Source organism: Meles meles, chromosome 7, assembly GCF_922984935.1.
Source record: "Meles meles chromosome 7, mMelMel3.1 paternal haplotype, whole genome shotgun sequence".
Taxonomy (NCBI): Eukaryota; Metazoa; Chordata; class Mammalia; order Carnivora; family Mustelidae; genus Meles; species Meles meles.
The window spans coordinates 71,236,357-71,253,678 of NC_060072.1; the positions used below are offsets into that span (position 1 = coordinate 71,236,357).

At 35.7% G+C, this 17,322-nt stretch overlaps 1 protein-coding gene across 5 annotated transcripts in view; it reads left to right on the forward strand.

The window, feature by feature from the left end:
- SOX5 (SRY-box transcription factor 5) overlaps positions 1–17,322 on the forward strand; it is a 999,188-nt gene that overhangs the window by 760,613 nt on the left and 221,253 nt on the right. For all 5 annotated transcript variants that reach the window (XM_046013235.1, XM_046013233.1, XM_046013234.1 and 2 more), the window contains one exon: positions 12,401–12,487. In XM_046013235.1, the coding sequence (XP_045869191.1) occupies positions 12,401–12,487 (87 nt within the window). The remainder of the gene's footprint in view (positions 1–12,400; positions 12,488–17,322) is intronic.

A 17,322-nucleotide genomic window follows, 5' to 3' on the forward strand; every position in this document is an offset into this window, starting at 1 on the left:
TATCATCATTGTTCACAATGTTTTATGTGAATCTTCTTCCCAGAGGAATTACAAGATTTTTCCGAATAGTTGAGGGCAGTGAAGGCTTTTTGTAACCATCTTCAGGATTCATCCTGGTGTTCAATTTAGATGGGAGATCTGATGCCCTGTAACAGGGACCCTGTGGGGCTTAAACACACTCTGGACCTTTTTGTGAAAACTGAGATAGCAGCTTCCTGGAGTTTTCATGTCCCTCAGGGAAAATTCCCAGAGATATGAACACTTTTGAATTTCTGACCTGAGCAACACAGACTTCGGTGGCTTTTGAAAGACCATTCCCAAGTTTGTAAAAACTTGCTCTCTGACCCTCAGGTCAGAAAATTGGGCGGTCACTTTACTCTATTCATCCATCCTTTAGGATGAAATATTGACCTATATCTTAATTTTTTACTTGTTGCCATTTCATTGTACTTCACTAAAATCCCTCGACTGTCCCACCTTTCTTAATTTTATTCTACTAAATCAGTGGATCAATAGGAAAGCATGGGATACACATCATAATGTGGTAAACATCCCTTGAGCCCTTCCCACCCCCACTTTTTCTCTTCGGGTACATTTCTGATGAGATATCTACAAGATAATTTAATATCAAAAGTTTGATATTAAATATATGTGTATGTGAAAGAGAAAGATTTAAGGGATATATATTTCTGTATTTTTGTTTATTACATACATGGAAGTTAAGTTGTTCAATGATTACTTCAGAAAAGCTAAGTGTAAGAGAAAGAAGGGGGTATTCAATAGATCTCTCTTTTCTTTCCTTTTTTTTTTTTAAGATTTTATTTATTTATTTGACAGAGAGAGATCACAAGTAGGCAGAGAGGCAGGCAGAGAGAGAGGAGGAAGCAAGCTCCCTGCTGAGCAGAGAACCCAATGCAGGGATCGATCCCAGGACCCCTGAGATCATGACCTGAGCTGAAGGCAGAGGCTTTAACCCACTGAGCCACCCAGGTGTCCCAGATCTCTCCTTTCTATCCTATTCTCTCTCCCTAGATATTTCTCTGTCCTTTCAAATGTTTTCCTCTCAGTTATTAGATTTGAGACATGATTCTATAGATGCTATAGATTGATGTTTTTAATATACTAAAAAGGGTGCCTGGGTGGCTCAGTTGCTTAAGTGGCTGTCTTCAGCTCAGGTTATGATCCCTGGGTCCTGCGATGGAGCCCCACATAGGGCTCCCTACTCAGTGGGGAGTCTGCTTCTCCCTCTTCCTCTACTGCTCCCCCTGCTTGGCTCTCTCTCTCTCTCTCTGCCAAATAAATAAATAAAATCTTTAGAAAAAAGAATGTAGAAAAATAAACAGCAATGCTTATGTGCTATAGAAATTCCCTATTAATTATATTCAAGGTAGAGATTATTTTCCTTTCTACCATTAACATCCTTTCCAGTATTAATAATTTGTTGTCCTCCCATTCCTTTAAATGAATAATCAGGATACTATCCCACTCATTCTTCTTTGATTTACCATATTGCTTGCAATGTTATTCTACTGTTCTTCTCTGAACCTTAGTTCTCAACCGTGAAAAGAGGATGCGCTTGTCATTTAGCTGACATCTTGGGAGCTTCTCTTTTTTCTTGGCTGCTTGCATAAACATAGGTACCTCTCTTATTATGTGTGTAGTACATTACTTTAAAGAATATACATACATGAATATGCATGTGGTCATATGATTAATGATCCCTTAAGATTTAAACAAAATTTTTGTTCCCAATACTCCAGTAATAATAATTCTTTATTTCTCCCCCTCCTTTTTTTTTTTAAGATTTTATTTAATTATTTGACAGAGATCACAAGTAGGCAGAGAGGCAGGCAGAGAGAGAGAAAGGAGGAGGAAGGAGGCTCCCTGCTGAGCAGAGAGCCTGATGGGGGCTCAGTCCCAGCACCCTGAGATCATGACCTGAGCCGAAGGCAGAGGCTTTAACCCAGTGAGCCACCCAGGTGCCCCTATTTTCCCTCTTTTTAATAAGTAAAGCATATATCAGCTCCTGGTATTTCATGATTGCATTTTACTGTGACTTTTTTTTTTCCCCTTTGAATTACTATATCTCACTGAGTTGTGAAATAGAAAACTATTGGAATGTATTTGAATTTTTTGTTGTTGCTGATGTTTAAATTATTATTCAAATGACACTGTGATATTAGTAAAATTCTTTTACCTTTTCGTAAGAAGAATTCAATATCTTCTACTTCACCTCTTAACCACTTGAAAAAAGTTTTCTGAAAATGTAATAGAATGTCTTTATCCATATTGTTATACCCCAAATCAGTTTTCTCATCAAAAAATTACCTCAGGTATTAGGAAAGTGATAATAGGAAAGTGCAGATTCCTGGGATTCAACCAGAGCAGAAAGAGCCAGACTCTTCAATAGCCCTGGAATTTTTCCATTTAAAGAAGTTTCCCAATGACCATGAACTTCAAGAGGATAGGGTCCACTTCTGTTTTGCTCCTGTTAATATCCCCATGCCTGCAAAAATATACAGTACCTCTTCTTTTTTGAATTAATCCATTCTACTATGCTTATTCATAAACTTATCTTTAACTTTACATTGATAGTGTGACTTAATTCATATTATTTTCCTAATTACAGACAAGATGAGAAATTGGCCCTATTTTTGGAAAGTATTGCTTAGTAAACATTTTTTTTATAGCTGATTTGATTGATAAACAGACTATTTTTGAACTCTTTATGGTAATACTACAAAAGTAGCATTTAGGAAAAAGTCTCTCAGCACATTTTATTTGCCATTCATTAGTGTAATAATTAAAATAAGGCATGTTCTCCTTGTTTTTACTTCAGTAAATGAAACAATAAAAGAGAAAGGCAGTGACACCACAGCAATTTGAGTCACTGTTAGTTTATCCATCCATCCCAGGAGATAGTGAATTTTTTGAGGTGTGGAGGCCACGTATTAGTGCTTATTACTGTACCAAAGTAGTAGCTTAATAGATGATTGTTAAGTAAATGAATAAATAGAGTATAATGCCTCCTGATCTTCTGTGTGTATACACGTGTATGAACTATGCAAAATAATGGAAAGGGCAGTATCCGATTTTTTAAAAGTAGTCTGATAGCTCTAATAGTACATTATGCTGCTAAAAGCAAAGGTAATCATTTTGTACATTCCTTCAGTTAAGAAATTAAAAGAATATACCAATAGATTCTCCAAGCCCACTTTTATACCCACTGACTTTTGACATTGAGAACACCAAGTCTCCAGTGATACAGGAAAAATGAAAAATAAACTATGCTTTCCCTTTTTCTATTTATCCAGACTTGTATCTTTTTTGTTTGCTTCCTTTTTGCCATTTTCTCCCCAACTTGTTCTTCCTTAAATGAAAATGTTTCTTAAAGGGGACCCTTACAGGTTGATGTTTGGCTCTTCTGCGTTCGGCGGTGGTGGGGGGATGGGGTCAAGCCATATCATAGCTAACGCAGGACTGTAGCTTTTGTTGTGGATTAGTGTCTAAGCTTGTGAACATTAAATGCCATTTTGGAAATAAAAGTATTGTATTTTCTAATCTAAAATTACTCTAAAAATGACGTGATCCAAAATCCATGAAAGGTTACGAGAGACCAAATATAACAAGTTGTTAAGGCAGATGGACTACTTCGGTGGAGAAGGATATGTGCAAATTTAGATATATGATTTTAAGCAAATCAAGGGATATTTTTCTTAATTTTAAAATCCGGTGCAATGTATTAGAACATAAAAATATAATTTGAATTGTAAGTAGCTTTTCAGCTCAACTGTTCAACTACCTGCATATCACAATCTCTGATTTATTATATGAATCATGTCAGTTTTTATTGTTCATATCTTTTCAGGCATCTGGCAAGCCGAGATTGCGATTTGTTTTCACATATGTTGTGATAGGGAAGATTCAGGATGTGTAGTGGGTTAGCATCAGGCTGTATGCGCTTTAATTCTCACTTCCAGTGGTAAAACATTCTGTCATATTTTTAAAGTATTGGAATTCTTATTCTAATGTATGTTAAGTGGTTTTCTATTTCTATGCTTTTTGTATCTCCTTTATCATCCCTACCGCCCACTTTCACAATTTTAAACAACAACAACAACAAAATTGTACAAATACAATCATTAATTTTCATTTTCATCATGGTCTTAGATATCTAATTAAATGGATGATTATGTGAATACAATCTTTTATAGTAGGATAATTGCTTCACTTGAAATTCAAACACATATTTAGGTAATTCTTTTTTTAAATATATCAGTAGGCATATATAATTTGCTTAAAGCCATGCATTTTTATCTTTACTAATCTACAATATGTTTAAGCTCCTGTTTGTAAATTTATCTTGTGAAACTAAGACTTTGCGTTAAATATGTCTCATTCTCATATACCTTTTGTTATGACTTATTTCTTACGGTTTGTCTTCTATTTTTCTTTCTTTCTCTATCTCACATATCCACAGTTGAAAAAATAGTATTTCATATAAAACTTATGGAGAGTAAAATAAGTAAAAATTTTTTTAAAACTTATGGAGAGTAAGTTTTGTTGTAATCAGCGTCTAAGAAAGTTGGTTATTTGGGGAATAAAATAGAAACATGGAGTCAGGAAAAATTGGGGAGGGAATTCTTTAACTTTTTTAAGTTGAATATTACTGATGCATACAATCAGGAACATCTTCCTCTCAAATTTCTTTCTATCACATTACTTTTGCTTTTCTATTCTACCCCTCTTGCCTTGGTAGTAACCCCTGGCTTCCTCCTACCCTCCACTGTCACCCCTCCTATTGTAATGAATGACTACAATTCATGTTTCCCCACCCACACTTTGCTGACATCATAAATTATTTGGATACAAATGGACAATATTCATTAGCTGTGCACTTTGCTGAAAGAGCCTTACACAGGAGTGTGGCACTCTCTCATTTTTATTAAAAGTTAAAATGCCTTTGCTGTCATGGGGGTTGGGGAGAGTTAGCCATGATAGAGGACAGGGCTACAGTGCTAATAAATAAAAATAATAACTGTTACCGCTGGTTGAGTGACCCTGGGAAAAGAGCACTATAAAGCTATTTGTCCTTCCCTTTCACTTGTCAACAGCACTGGCTTAAAAGGTTTAGCCATTGTTGAGGATGTAATAGGACCTATGGAAAGTTAGAAAGACAACCTGTCCAAAAAAAAAAAAAAAAAAAAAAATCAGGCAAAGATTAGTTGAGTATTTTTTGAGTATTTTTGTGTATCTGTGCTGTTTTGGGACAGTTCATACATGAACCTTACAGAAGTAACAACTTCCCTTGTCCCTCATGATATTATGCCTTATTCTGTATCATCTTTATTGGCTGAACCAACTAAAAAATTCATAGGGATGGTAGATAATCAGTGAAACTAAGGGTTATGGGTCATTACCATAAAAATGTAGAGACAGAACTATCATCCTTTGGTGAGGTTTTTGAATTCTGGGGTTTTTTTTAGTGATGTGCAAAATGAAGCATATGTATATATATTTCATTTGCTTTTTGGAGCAGTTCTTTTGGGTGGTCATATATTAAGTTGCAGTTGTAATGCTAGTAACATTTTTAAGTGTTACTGTATGCCCAGCGGTGTTTTAAGAGCTTTACATAAATTACCTCATTTAGTTATTTTGACAATCCTATGTGGTAAGTGCAGTTATTCCCATTTACAGATGAGTCAGTTGAAGCATAGCGAGGTTAAACTACTTGCCAAAGGTCACAAAACTAGTGAGTGATGGAGTCAGGTTGTATGATATTAAGGCTTTTTTAGTGTTCAGCAGCACAACATTAGTGAGATCCTGTGCATGAGGAACACCTCCTTGCAGCTCCTTTTTTAAAATGCTGCCTCTAAATTACTTCATGTTATTTTTTGCTGGGATCTAAATTTTGAAACTAAGATAAAACATAGTGTTGCATGAAAGTATACTTAGTTTTCTGAGTGATAGAGTAAATAAAATCATATAGCCTCCTAAGTCTCTCTCTTTTTTTTTTTAAAAGATTTTATTTTATTTATTTGACAGAGAGAGATCACAAGTAGATAGAGAGGTAAGCAGAGAGAGAGAGAGAGAGGGAAGCAGGCTCCCTGCTGAGCAGAGAGCCCGATGCGGGACTTGATCCCAGGACCCCGAGATCATGACCTGAGCCGAAGGCAGCGGCATAACCCACTGAGCCACCCAGGCACCCCCTAAGTCTCTCTTTTAATGAATTTTTTTTAATGTAGAGAATATAGAGCCATCTTGTGAGGAGTAAACCCAAAGTTTTTGAGATGTAGCAATTATATCATATTGATTATGACATGTTTAATCATGTGATGAAAAAATGTTCTTTTAAAATATGGTATAAGATTGAGTATAACTGGACAGGTGTGTTAATAGTTTCAGCTTGTGCAATGAGAAAATTTAGGCTTGTAACTATTGATTTAAATATTGCAATATTCCAAAAATTGATTGCACATTAAACATTTTAAAACTTGAGTCAGCAGGCCAAAATTTTTTTTTCCCCTTTCTGTTAACAAGCTCTTATTAACTTTCAAGTGGAAACAAACAAGTATTTTGGCACCACTGAAAGTAAAGTATTTGTAGAGCTTAATTCACTTTAGGATAATTGCATATAAAAATGAGGCTTATTGAAATTCGAATGCTTTGGAATTTCAGATGTGTTCCTCTTGTGTGTTGTGGTATGTATTATTTTTTAATGTTTCCTAGAAGAAGTTGACATTTTCCGTGGCAGACTAGCTGTAGTGCTTGGCTAATGGGAATGTTACAAGGCCCAGTGGTCTTCGGTGGACAAATAACTTTTCAGATATATAAAAGTTTTACATTACTTCCATTACATTGTTTAGTATTTGCCTCAAAATGTTGTCTAGGCCTGTGCGTATCGCCAACATGAATTAAACTCTTACAGATATATGATTTCTAGATGTAGCCCAATCTTCCCCCTCAAAAACAATCTTCTTATCAGTAATTGAATAATTAAATGGCAATGCATTGAATTGTAATTGCTTTTTGAAGAAAAATGTATTTGGCCAAGTGTTCTAACTTGGGTTTATTTTTCAGCGTTATGTTGGTCATCAAGTGAAAGCTTGCAAGGGGAGAATACTGAGTTAACAACACCTAATTCAAACAGAGATCAGTTGCCCAGATCAACTCTCATATAATAATTGTTTAAAACTAGATGAGGCGAATAAAACTGGACTAACATTTCATTTTTGAAAAGTTTGACTGTTAAAAGAACTTGTTACTGTGTGTGGCATATTGAAAAGAACACTGAACTAGGAATTAGGCTTCAGGTCCTACCTTCATCATTAATTAGATTTATGATCTTAGGCCTATTTTAACCTTAGTTTACAATTTCAGTCCATAAAATGAAGAATTTGGTCTAGACTATAACCCAAATTGTACTGAGCAAAACAGTCATCTCCCAACACTGATTTCCTTGGTCAGATATTTAAATAACACTATATAATCCATAATTCACTTAATGATTGACGGTCTCTTAGCCCATAAACAGTTCTAAATCTTGTAGACATGAAATGTAAATTTGTGGAATGTAATTAGACTCACATGAAATGGAATGCTTATTTTGTTTGTTTTGGTTTTAGGTAACCAAACAATTTGTGTTCCATTTATGTCCAGTGTCTTTTATTTAGTAAATTACTTTGATGAAATGCTTATCTAAATGATATCTAAAGATCCCTACAAGATTAAAATTCTGATTCTATGATGTGAATAATTGACATACGCTTTTACTTCTTGACTTTGAAGAGGTATTGCTGTAGTTTGAAATTTAGACATACTGTTGTTCCTCCCAAAACACAACTCCCATCCCTAAACGTGCACCCTATCACATGTCAGGAATAACACAGTTTAGGTTAAGCTACAAAATTAAAGTATAAACAGTGGTAGATTTGGTAAGAACTAACTCCAGGGACTTTGTTTAAAAAGTCAAATTATTACACATACATATTTTTTCCTTGTTCGATTTTTCAATGAGCTCTGCCACTGCAGCTCAAGGGAGATTAAGGGAGAAAACCTACATAAACACAAAGCAAAACCCTGAGCTTGTGTGTAAAGCTACCGCACTGGAGCGAATGTGGTTTAATTCTTGGCACTGGCAGCTTGTTGGAGAATTACAATATGTTGGCATGAGTCTCTAGGTCTCATTGTTCCAGATGAGGGAGTCAGTCTTAAGAGTGTTTGGCACTGAAGGGAAAAAGGAGTGAGAGTTATAGGGAATGAACAGGCCCTAAAGAGGCAGGATGCTGTTGTAACAATGGCTGGCACAGTTGGGGGGGCCATTCACTGGTGGGGATTGCCATAGGCATTGATGTGAAGAAACATATGTGAGCAAAAGAGGCAAGGGTGAGGAAGGAAAAATCAAGCAACATATCAAAAGGGTCCTGATAGCATAAAGAGACAAAAGTAATCCAATTGGAGTCACCGTAATATTAATGGATTGACTGATTAGGATATCTGTCATCACCCTCTAATTTATCTTATAGCTTATTTCTTACCATTTAAAAAAATTTTTTAAAATATGTACACATATATCTTTCCCTTAAAGGAAGAGAGCCCTGAATTAAAAGGCCCTGGCTTTGTATTCTCTCTGTTCTACTCTCTCTGGCTAGGTGATGCTGGGAAAAGCATCTTTCTGAGCCTTAGTTTTCTCATCTGCAAAATGGGTGTAATAACAATGCATACCATTGACAATCCTGTTGTATCTGACAGTATTATATAAACTGAAATACTATGCAACTAATAAGAGGTACTATTATGTCTTACACTTATTTTAATATAGGGAGCATTCGTTTTCATTTTGACGGTAGTTGCAATACCTCAATGTTGGTCTCAGGAAAATCTTTAAAGGTGCTTATAATAAAACTGTGGCACATCTTAATGTGAAAATGATGGATAATCCAGAATTTGAACTTTCGGAAAATAAGTATGTTCACAAACATACTATACCTACTCACAGTATAAAATACAATTCTACATGTATTTAAAAAAAATCTTATTTTAAAAAATGGGATACTTAACAGATAACTACTATCTTTTTTAGTCCATAAACACTGAAGCAACACTTATATAATTGTGTCAAATTTCACTCTAATCACATTCACACATTTAATGAACAGGTGTATTATAAATATTGGGATTTTGCCATTTGGTCTTTTACAGTTCTTGTCATTTATATTCTCTAGTCATTTATATTTTCAGAGAAATTCAGTCACTAATACCATGCATCCACTGTGTTCATTATGACCTTTGTGAACTCATCGTTAACCGTCTTCATTAGCATCCATGGTGAAATCATTTCTTAACCACCTCTTCATGAAAGACCAGTGGAGACAGTAGCCGTTGGAGGAATCCTGGATGTGGATTCCCTTCAAGCTCTTTATTTTATAGTAGTTCAGATAAAGAGGTGAAGTGGGTGAAATGATATGCTTTTGGTCCCCCTGACTTTGGGATCCACTAGGTTGAACTTAGCTCCCTATGGGCAACTTCTCAAAATAATCTTCTGAATTAGGTATTGGTGCATTTGTTTACCACTTAAGAAACCAAAGCTTAGGGAAATATCTAATTCAGAAGATTATTATGAGAAGTTTGAGATACCACATGTAAAGGACCTGGTACACTGCTTAGCACTTAGCCCTCAAAATAGTAGCTATCATTATCATTTCATTGTTGACAAGAGAGTTCGGAATTTGTAGGCAAAATAAAACAAAACAAAACAAAAAAACAAAATCTTACTTCAAAAAGTCAGCTCAGCCCATTACATTTTGTAAGACCTCAGACAAGTCCCCTCCTTTTTTTTTCTGCTTTTGTCCTTAACCTGTGTGGTGGATGTAGTAACACAATCTGAATCTTCAGGTATCGGTTATGTTGAATGAGAGACTACCGACAGGAAAAAGCATCTAACACAGTTCCTGGCGCATAGGCTGCTCGATAAATGTTTCTTGAATCTGCATTTAAAATATATACCTCATCCAAGTTGCAAATATTAGTGTCTTTCTTCATCCACAGACATGACATCCCCGGGTTAGATATGTTTCTGATTTTACATCTTCCAAATTATTTGGTCTTTAAGAAGTTTTACTCATTTTCCTGTAGTGTCTATTCAAAGTCAGGTACTTGAAAAAGAAAAAAAAAAGTGGCTCTGTATAGGAGCCTTCTATCTTTATGTAAGTTAATAAAGAGGCCAGGAATGTTCTGCAGGTTTCAGAATTCTGGCGGCTGTTACTTTAACTCTGCAACTTAGACAGAAGACTTCTGTTTCTTTATGAGCACACTACAGTGAATATTTTGTCTAGCTGCAGGGGAAAAGCTTTGTCATGGACTTTGCAGACAATAGCCTTAAAAGTAAAATGGTCTGCTTTTGGTGCCGGGAGGTTCAGGGGCCCATTGTTAGTGCACAATGGATTTCTATTGCTGCATTCCTGCTTTGCAAAGGTTTGTTAGCTTTTAATGACTGACAGTACTCTATTACAAATACCGTATTGGCTGTGCCCTGTTTACATGCTACTCAAGAATTTTTGTGGAGTGCTGGAAAAAAGAAACAGTGGTGTTTGTTTGACCTACTCTGATAAGGTTTAAAAAATGATTTCGCTCATGAAGCATTTACTGGGAATGTAGAAACATTGGAAATCCGTGCAGAAGTGTTTTAAAGTTACTTTTAAAGCCTCAGTGAACAGAAATATTGAGTACAGTAAGAGATTTAAGCCGTTTTATTACTCAGAGTTGTCATTACCATTTTTAAAACCACTATGGTACAGAAAGAGAGATTTTAAGAAAAAGTAATTTCTTAAGATCTGTCTTCCTTAAAATGTAAGAAATGGAGATACCTTGTAACAAAGAAAAAAAAAACATCTTACACATTCCATAGTAAATTGCATAGTAAATGTGTACACAGTAATTGTGGTAGGGGTGTGTGTGTGTGTGTGTGTGTGTGTATGTGTATGCACCATACGTATAGACTGCAGACTATGTGAAGCACTAACCACTCAGAGCCTTTCACCATTTTATTTTCCAGAAGTTTTTGACATCTTAAAAAAAAAAAATTCCATATTGTCATGGTTTTTCCAAGGAAATTTCACCTCCACTTTGTTGAAAACTCCACATGGGCTTTGTGACTCTGACAGCCAATGGCTGTAAGATGGAGGACTGAGAGAAGTAGATAGCATTAGCCAAAGATGATGATGATGCCTTAAAATGCATTTCACTGTGGGGAAAATGAACCAGTTTCTAATAATCTTATGGTCTCTAGGCCAGACGGTCCCTTTGATAAGTTAACATGTACTCCCTTTATGCTCCTAGTAGGGGGTAAACAAATGTCGGAACAAACACAAATACACATAAACACCAATGTGGAGAATGGCAGGGTATGTCTTAGATCCAGATAATAAGTGTGGGTATTGTTATTTAGATGGAGCATACTGGGACACTTATCTTTTAGTACACTCCATTTTCTCACTGAATGCAGTGCTAATCGTGGGATTGAAAGCCATTGTAATTGTGTACCCATCTAAACGCTGACAAGAATATACAATTATATTGTTTGGAATTGAGTTTAATGTTTGGGAGTTTTATTAGCATTTATGTTTACTTATACATTAAAATTCAACAGTAAAGAAGAGGTCAAAAACCATGTGATGTATAGAAACAAATATCAGACTAAAGCATAACCTTGCTCTTTAAAATATATGTGCGTTGTCTCAGTACTGGGCATTTTAAAAGAATGTGAGACAAATCTGAAATAAGCAAATAATAAGTTTCCATTAAAGGCATTACTCACTTTTCTAGATTTTGCAATCTTTGTAAAGCTTCTTTTATACCAACTTCTTCTTCTTCTTCTTTTTTTTTTTTTAGTGTTCACGGTACTGGCAAATCTTTCCACAGTGTGCTTACCACCATACGATGTTAAACACATATTATAAAGTGGATGTAATTGTAAACACACAGAGGGATATAATTACATGTAGCAGATTTAAGAGCTAATTCTTTGCCTTTTTTTTTTTGCTCTGCATTTTATCAACATAATTATTTTTTGACTGCACACTAACACCCTGAAATTGACAGGCATCTATTATAGCAGGAATTTGTTCACCAAATTGAAAAACAATGAACTGCAGGTTTATATGTACCCATTGTCATAAAGAATTAGTACGGCTTTGTTCCGCAAGAGGAAAAAGCTAATGATTTTGAAACAGCAGGTGACAAAACACATTTTTTCCCCCCCTGTTATCAGTTTGTTGATGAAGTCATTATGAACTGGGGCCTGGATAGGGATGGCCTTATTTTTCGCAGATAGACTTTTAATGAGCTGCATTATAAAGATAGTCATGTTGATTTGCTTACATTTTTTTTTTCCTTTACTTAGAAACCCCCAGTATTGAAAAGCTACTCTCAAAGGACTGGAAAGACAAACTTCTTGCAATGGGATCAGGGAACTTTGGTGAAATAAAAGGTAATGTATCTGCAATTATTTTGATGCAAAATGTACAAAAATGAAGTTTATGTTTTGAAATATAACGGTAATACAGTCCTTCTTCTCCCACATCCCCTCCTGCTCCATGCATTCTCTGTCTTTGGTGTTTCTTTTTTCTAGCTTGAAAGTGGATGTATCAGGGTTCTTGTTTTCTCTTTGTTTGTGCCTTATCAGATAAATGGAATGTCAGTTTACTAGAATCACCCACATTGTATCTTCAAAAGGCTTTGGTTTTCATCATTTAAAAAAAAAATGTAAATGATTTACCTTGTAAGTAAGGATGTATTTCTATCAGGGTTAAAAACTGCCCATTATGAGATGATTTTACGCATTCTACATATTAGAAGTATCGAGGTACATAATCTACCTTTAAAACTAGAAATGATGAATGGAGAAAGCTTCATAAAAGGTTGTTTTTTACTAACGAGAGCAACATTTTTGGTTTTGTTTTATTTGAATCCAACACTACATACAACTAAGAGAAAAAGTCTATGTGGACTTTGTGATACTGAATGTTCATATCTTAATAAACTTTTACTAATTACAGTGGGAGAGGATTTAATTTCTCATATAAAAAATAGAGATAAATGGTCATTTCAGTTCATTTTAAAGTTTTCTCAAAGCGTAGTAGGCAGTCTATGATTTTCTATTTGTTGCCAATAGCATGCTTGATTCTGAGTTCTAAAGGATTAATTTTGAGAAAAAAATACTTATTCATCAATATTAAAATATTTAGTTATATATTACTCTATATTTTTTGGTAGAAGCTGAATATATTTAAAATATCACCAGATTTATATTAATATACATGTAGAAATATGTGTATAAATAACTTTTTTGCATATGTATGTATGGGCACGTGTTCTCCCGAGGAAAAAGGCGATTGTCTTTCTTACGGCTCTACTGCACTGGAGCTTCCTACAGAAAGGCAGGAGACTAGCATCCCAGCATACGGAAACTTCCAGAAAATGCTGGACTGAGCCTTTCACTTCTCATCCATTCTGTTTGAAGTTTGCGTATATTCAGGTTTTGATGAAGTTTGCCTTGGTGGTGAGAGAATGAATGGGGCTAATGAACACATTCAGTAACCAAAATCTATAATGGAATCAAATTCAAACAGATAATACTTTATATGCCTTGAAGAGCTTGAAGACCATGTTTAAACGGAACAGAGAAATTTCTCTTCCGAGGCAGCAGATCCTTTATATTATTATTTTGGATTTTTAACCCATTTGCACCCAAGATACAGGATGTGTTCTCTCCAAGGTTCTTTATTCTCCTCTGACCTAGGTGATAACTGAGAGTAGAGCAGAGGAGACCGCCTGTTCCAAGCCTTGTGATCTCGTTCCATTGGAGGACAAACATTTTTCCCTCCCTTGTTTTCTTCACAAGTCAGACTTAAAAGCAGCCCCAGCAGTGATGATAAGCTTGGAGGAAAGCAGCTCCGCTCTCCTTTCAGGCTTGCCTGTGGGGTTAGTTCAGGGAGCTGCAGTATGGTCAAAAGAAGTCCCGTCTTTAATTTTGAGTTTTTTAAGCTTCGCGTTCAGAGCATAAGTTTGGTTATTGTCCTCTGGTTCTGTTCAGAAGGCTGTTTTCTGATGCATTTAAAAAGCATCTGTGGATCTTTCTTCTGTTGGGGGCATGGTTATTAGGTGCTTGGATAGGTTTGGCAGAAAACTGGCGAAACAGCGCTGGCTTACTTTTCCTACTGACTGCCCGTGACAGTAGCAATTACTCTCCATTGTTCATAGGTGGCGAGAAAGTGGAAAGGATACAATAGTGTGTAGCTCTCTGGGGGTAAATGAATTTGACTTAATGGTTCTTGGGGGGTCAGACACTATGATTATGCCATGCCCAGGAATGTGGTTTTCATGCCACCTCAGAAGTTACGTGAGAACAATGGCTTAGCTGTTTCGCAGCCTTTTTTTTTTTTTTTTAATATGAAGCGAATAAAGGTGTAAGTCTCCTGTATGTGCTCACTGTTTTGAGTTGAGATAGGGAAAGGTAAGTGTGAGGTTTTTTTTTTTTTAATCTGGAAATATGAAGTTATTCAACTATTAGATGATTAATGATAATTGAGAATAATATATTTAATAGACTCTTTGCATATGTTAGGACAAGTACAGCCTTCACAGTATTTACCAGGTCTTGTCAATTGAAACTTTTCTCCTCTGTTTACCCTGGTCAGTTTTCATTTAACTTTTAATTAGTTCCAGAAAATGTGTGAGTGAATGACTGTGTGTGTGTGTGTGTGTGTGTGTGTGTGTGTATGTGTGCACGTGTGCATGAGCGTGAGCACGTCCATTCTTGAATATCTAAAACTGTAGCCAAGTGAGGGCAGAGCACAGTTCCCAAACACTAGCTTCAAGTTGTTGCATGTGAGTAACTTTCAGGGCATTTGGACAACGGTTAATATTATAGTTTGGCAAAGTTCAAAGAAGGGTTTCTTGCTATTACTGTTCTAAAAGTTAAAACGATAAACTTCTAAAAATAGGGGAGATAATAGCATTTGGTTTGGATATTTTAGCTATCCGTAAATAGTTGTCATACCCACTTAAAGTCAATCTCATTTTTCAAGAAACAATGTGGGTTGGTAAAGGTCATCCACTTCTGAGAGCATAAAATTATTTTTCATCTTAGATTCTTTCACCTGTTAGAATTTATGCCATTTTATGGTCTGGTATTTTGGAAATGTGAAGTAATTAGGTTTTAAAGGTACATTTGAGACAACCCTGTAAAGAACATCCAAAAAAGACACCAGATCCAGTTTTGCAAAATGAAACCGTTTGACTGAAAAGCTTGGTCAGCCATCAATACGTGTGTATCCACAGATGAGCTGCCTGAAGAAATTCTTTCTTTCTTCTTCACCAGTCAGCTATCTTGTGTGACTGGTCAGCTTACGAATGTTTTGTTGTTACCTGTAGCAGAAGCACAGAGTAAGGGTTGTGTGAGAGGTGAAGAAATACCTCTTAGAGCCTCATAGCTCCTGAGAAGGGGACAAAACCATGTCTGCCCTCCCGTTGGCAACCGGGACTGTCACACGTTCTTTTAGTTCACATGAAGTTCTATTACACTGAAGGTCATTGCCTTGGCCCCTCACCTGAGCACAGTATCTGGGGACCCATGGCAGCTTTGACTCATCTAAACAGATCATTTGCCTTTCAATAAAGTCATTGCAGAGTTCATATTTTATGGACTTTTTTTTTTTTTTTGTAGAATTCTGACCAAAAAATCTGCATGCAAAATTCTCACAAATAATTCTATCTTGATGAAGTTAGAAAAGCTTTCCTCTCTTGGTCTCTCAGGTGAGGCCAGATCAGTTTCCCCACCTGCCTTATGTAAAGAATTCTTCAGAGCCTAGTTTCTTTCCCACTGATATCCCTGGAAGACCCTTTCTCACCGTGCTCAGAAGGCATTAATTTAGGCCGGGGAAGTGTTATATCCGGTATTCAGAAAAATGCCAGCTGCAGTTGGTGTAATAAAAAATTGGCTTTTTAAAAAAGCTATAATTTTGTTCTTTCTAGAAGATGGAACATAAAGGCAAACACCCGACTGCTCTAGAATGCCAGTAACAGATTCGAGGAAATAACCTATTCAGTGACACTTTGGCCGCTCAGAACTCAGGATAAATACATGCTTTTAGATTCAACATGTGGGTTAAAGTAGATCCTCTGGTAGGTGACGTAACATTTTGAGATAAGAGAGATATATGGATTCAGTATGTGGCTTGAAAGAGATAATTCTGTTTAAATAACATTAGAGAATTTGTAAACAAGCAGGCATGGAATAAGAATCAGGTCCCAGGTAATAAATCTAGTAAGGGATCCTTAGAAATTTTAAATTTGAAACATGGAAACTAAAATCCCAGTTTAGGTATGTAAGGGTTTATAACACTTTGAAAGCTGTTTTAAATCCTTTCTTTTAAAATCAAGAAAACTATTTAAGAATCACAGGTTTTGCTAATAATAACTTTGTGACTTATTTCATTTGCACCTTAACCTAAAAAATATGTCTGCACATTTTTATGAAGGGGTTGGAAATGTAGATTACTTTTTGAGGGAACTGTTGCATCTGAAATTTGTTCATTGCAAGAGTCAGCCGTGAGGAAGGTTCATAACATATAGTCATTTACTTCTAAATAAAGTGAATGCTTAATGTTTTTAATCTGCTAAGCTTGTTTTATAGTTCCTCTGTGGTTGCTTATGAGTAATGTGTTCACTTTAAACAAAACAAAACAAAACAAAGCAAAACACTGCTTTGTGAGAACCGGAGAAAGACTACCAGTCCACAGCATATAAGGTTTTAAAGTAAGTTTGGCAAGGTCTGTAAAAGCAAAAAAAGTGACTTTCTCTTTTCTGCCCATCAACAACTTGTTCTGTCCCAGAATGCCAGAGGCTTTATGCCAGTGTATAAACATAGTAAGTGATGGAAAGAGAATGGTCAGACATGGGCTCTCATTGATTTCTGTATTGATGATCTAGTTCATGAATTAAGAAGTTTTATATACCTTTCAAAGAAGGTACTTAATGATGCCTGTTTTATTTTTTATTTTTAAATTTTTAAAAGATTTATTTATTTTATTGTAGAGAAAGAGAGAGCAAATAGGGAAAGGGGCAGAGAGAGAGAATCTTCAAGCAGATTTCCCAGCGAGCAGAGCCCAATGAAGGGCTCATTGCATGACCAGTGAGATCATGACCTGAGTCAAAACCAAGAGTCAGATGCTTAACCAACTGAGCCATGCAGGCGCCCCAATAATGCATGTTTTAAACAGATGCTCTTACATATTAAATCTGATTCTGTATGTGAAAATGAAA